The 4032-nt window shown below is 49.2% G+C and overlaps 1 protein-coding gene across 4 annotated transcripts in view; it reads left to right on the plus strand.

The window, feature by feature from the left end:
* The first annotated feature begins 485 nt into the window (after window positions 1-485).
* Window positions 486-4032, plus strand: part of Rictor (RPTOR independent companion of MTOR complex 2) — a 99056-nt gene continuing 95509 nt past the window's right edge. For all 4 annotated transcript variants that reach the window (XM_005356592.3, XM_026783705.1, XM_005356593.3 and 1 more), the window contains exons 1-2: window positions 486-561; window positions 722-769. In XM_005356592.3, coding sequence (XP_005356649.1) covers window positions 513-561; window positions 722-769 — 97 coding nt within the window. In that variant the 5' untranslated portion in view covers window positions 486-512. The remainder of the gene's footprint in view (window positions 562-721; window positions 770-4032) is intronic.

Consider the following 4032-nt stretch of genomic DNA (forward strand, 5'->3'; position numbering starts at 1 on the left):
CGTGTTCACTTGGAGCACCGCGGTTCTGGGAAAGGATCAAAGCGACCTTCCTAACAGTGTGCAGCGCTTCCCTACATCACCCTCCCCGCCCCTTTCTTCCCTTTTTCCTTTTTAAATAAAAATAACTGCAGCCGAGGAGTAAGGAAGCGGGCTTTAAAGCCACGCGGGGAGTGCAAGCAGGGCAGTTCAGCAGGTGGCCAGCGGCCCGCATTCCGGCCCACGGCCGAGCCAGCGCGCGGACTCCGCTCCACATCAATGGGAATCCCCCGTGGGAAAGGCGCCTCCCACCACGCCTGCGCTCGGACGCCCGGCCCGTCTCCGCGCCCCGGGTGCCGCATCCCACCCCGGCTCCGCGCCGCGTTGCTCCACGCCCGCGGTGTTGCTCCGTGCCGAGGGGCGGGGGCGCCGCCGTGGTGCGGGGAGGGGGGGGGGCGGGAGCGCCGCGCGGGGAGGGGAAGGGGTTCTCGCGCGATTGGGCGAGGTTTCCGGTGTTGTGACTGAAACCCGTCAATATGGCGGCGATCGGCCGCGGCCGCTCGCTGAAGAACCTCCGAATACGAGGTAAAGCCCGCAGCCGCCCTCTCAACCCCGCGCGCTCGGTGCCCGCCACCGCGGTGCTCAACCTGCCCCGGGCCCTGGGGTGGGGGAGACGAGCTTGGGCACTGGCCGCCGGCGGCCTGCGATGCTTCCTAACCGGGGCTTGTGTGTCTGTTTCGCACAGGGCGGAATGACAGCGGCGAGGAGAACGTCCCGCTGGATCTGACCCGAGGTAATGCGGGGCGCCGGTGGAGAGGCGCGGGAGCGTGGGCCGGAGCCCGGGGCCCCGAGGCTAGGGTGGGCCGGCCAGTGAGCGACTCGCGGCCCCGGGGGCAGCGAGGGGCCGAGCCCGCGCCCATCCCCCTGCCCCGCGCCCGCTTCCCTCGGCTGAGCCCCTCCGGGCCTCGGGCGGCTGCGGGAGCGCGGGAGCTCGGGGCGGACTCGGTGCAGCCAGCGATCCCGGGGCGCTCCGGACTACCACCCCCGTCGCTCGCCCGCTGGAACATTTCTTCTCCCATCACCGCTCCCGGGCCCCCGATCCCGGGGGCGGCCTGGGAGGAGGCGGGTGGGGGGGTAGACGTTGTTATTTAGGTTACTGGAGGATGTTTGAGGGAAGAGCGACCACATCCTGCCCTCCCCGTCCCCCGGAGCAGATGCTGGACCTGCTGGGTTCTCGCTGACTGCGTTGTGGGCTTTGCCCTGTCCGCGCGCGCTCCTCCGGGGACCCGCGGCTTTGATAACTCGGAGGTGAAATCGAGAGCCGGTGATTAGGGCTAAGTGTCTGGTTTCTGCCGTGTCTCCCCGCTGCTTCCCTTTCCCGGGCCCGCCGGGTCTGGAGTTGGCTAGAGACCGCCCCCTCACTCTGCCGCAGGTTCATTGTGTACCTTCTGCAGCAGCGGGGATGGGTTTGTTTACACCTTCTCTGCAGGGCCGGCCCGGGTTAGAGCCTTAAGAACTGTATCCGCCTAACGATCGGCGTTTCTTTCTTCGGTCACGGGCCACCCGACCGGTGTTTACTCCGCAATACCAGCCTGAAGCATTAGTAGTCACACGGTAGATTCTTTTCTCTTTCTCCATAAACAGGATTTGGTTTACAGAGTTCGGTGGTCATATTCCGCAGCGCCGTAGCTTAGGGTGTAACTAGTTCTGCTGAGCAGATTCAGTTTTTGAGATCTGTGAAACGCTTCAGGAAGTTAAAAAAAAAAAAAGACGTAAACATTCTACGTGACAGAAGTTTGCTGTTGTTTTACCCTGTATTATACTCAATAAAGTAGTTGGTGGTTGTGGGGTATTGACAGCATAATGCGTTCGTAGTTTTGATTTAAAGACTCTTTCTGTGTAGACTGAGCGACCAGTTTTGATTTAGTTACGTGAGTACATATTTGTTAGTATTTGGTTCCGATAGTTCAGGAAGTTACGTTTTGAGTAAACAAGCCCTTTCAAAGGCAGAAACTTTTCTAAGATGCAGTGCAGTGGTGTGTAAGTCCTGGAAATGGCACCTAATTACATCAGTGATTTGGAACTTTTTTTTCCCCAGTGACTCGGTCTGAGAATCGGTATAGAAAAAGATCAGACTGTTAATTTTTTTTTTTTTGCAAATTTTAAACTTAACATTACGTAGACATAAAAGTTTATACAAAGTAGATTTTCCAGCAAGCGTTCTGATGAGGATCATAATCCGACCTGAGATTTAGCATTGCACTTTTCTAACTATGTAGTAGGTCAGTGATTTAATTTGTATTCAAGCAGTTGAGATAAAAGAGCACTTGAGTAAACCTGATCCTAGTCTCTCCAGTAAAAACCTGCTTGGATGTGGTGTTGGAAATACATTGTAATTGTAGAGTATGTTGATTTTGTTAAACTCCTTTGTGTGGTTGGTGTCAAAATTTGGGCATGTAGAAAAGCTTATTTGAGACCTGTCTCATTTCAGTTTGAAGTCAGGAAGGCAGATCTTTGTGTATTATTAAAAATAATCAGTTCTTGGAGAATTTAGTGAACACCTATGTAATAGAACTGTTTCTAGAATTATGTAAAATGCTCAGAAAATGGTTTTCACTTGTCCTGATAAAATGTACTCGTGTCCTATATAAGTATACACAGCCAGTTGAAGCTGATCCCAAAAGCTGTACACAACCGAGAGAGAGAGAATTATAATCCTAAATCATAAGGAGTTTATCCAAAAAAGAGTTAGATTCGTTATATTGTGAAACTGTTGACTAGCGAAAGTGTTATTTTGATGAATGTTTCATTGTTCAAAGGCTTGTGGACCACACAAGAAGAAAGTTCATGAAGAATTAAAGTTTGGTAATAATTTGAGACCAGTGAGGCAGTCCCAGTTGCAGCTGAATGACAGCTGTTTGTGGATCAGATTACAATATGGAAAATGATAAAGTTTGAGCAACGAAATTTTTGTTTTGCTTAGTGCTACGGCAGTATTTGCTCTTATTCCAATTGTTTTGAGAAGTTCATTGTGTAGGTGGACAGCCATGTTCATACATAGAGGTTATGATCATAGTAATCCCTGAAGGAGACTTCCACATGTAGTTAAGAGCGCTCTTGTAAAGTCAGGTAATTCTGTATTGTAATCTCAGGGGCAACAATAGTGAGGGTTTGGGGACAAGTTATTTGACCTTGCTTCCCTCCTGGTTTCTCCAACTGGGCGAAAAAAGTAGCTTCAGAGTGTTAGTAAGACTGTAAAAGGTCAATGAAGGTGGTTCTTAGTTACTCAGCATAGAATCTTGTAGTTTATGAGTAATCTTCAGTGTTAGTTGCTTCCCTGCATCGTGAAATTGGGATTCTTTAAATAATAGTTTTAAAAAAGCTTGGCAGTGTGTTTGCATGTCCATGAGCAGATAGAGAGGCGCACGGGTGCCTGTCTGTGTGGAAGCTGAGGACAGCCTAGTGCTGCAACTCAGGAACGCCTGTCTATTTATTATTTACAGGGGTTCTGGGTACTGAATTCCCTATGCTTGCCGCAAGCTCTGACACAGTTATTTCCCAAGTCCCAAATTGTTTTCACTATCATAAATTCATTCAGGAATCAGAGAATTCCTTTTTGAGATAGTCTGCTTTATTAGTTGGGTGTATTTGAAATAGAGTATTTGATGATAATGTGTTTTTGAAAAATATATTTTTCATTTCAAAAGAGATCACAAGTCAAGCAAGGTGGTCCATGTTGTTAGTATCAGCATTTAGGAGGTGTAGAGAGCATTGTGAATTGGATGCCAGCCTGGGCTACATGAGACCTGTCTCAAAAAAAAAAAAGTTACCAACTAAGTTTACCTAAAGTTCAGTTTGTTGTATGTACTTAGGATTAGGTATGACATGACATTGTATTTTGTGAGCCTTAGACACTTTTTTAAATTAATCTTCTCATTTTAATTGTTTGGATAGGAATGTGCTATATATTTTGTTTTCCTCCTCCCATAGAAATGTTTTTAGTGACAATGAGTGGCTTGTATTATGTATGATTCTCCTGAGGTCCAGAAGAGTTTG

The sequence above is a fragment of the Microtus ochrogaster genome, chromosome 19 (genome assembly GCF_000317375.1).
Source record: "Microtus ochrogaster isolate Prairie Vole_2 chromosome 19, MicOch1.0, whole genome shotgun sequence".
Classification (NCBI taxonomy): domain Eukaryota; kingdom Metazoa; phylum Chordata; class Mammalia; order Rodentia; family Cricetidae; genus Microtus; species Microtus ochrogaster.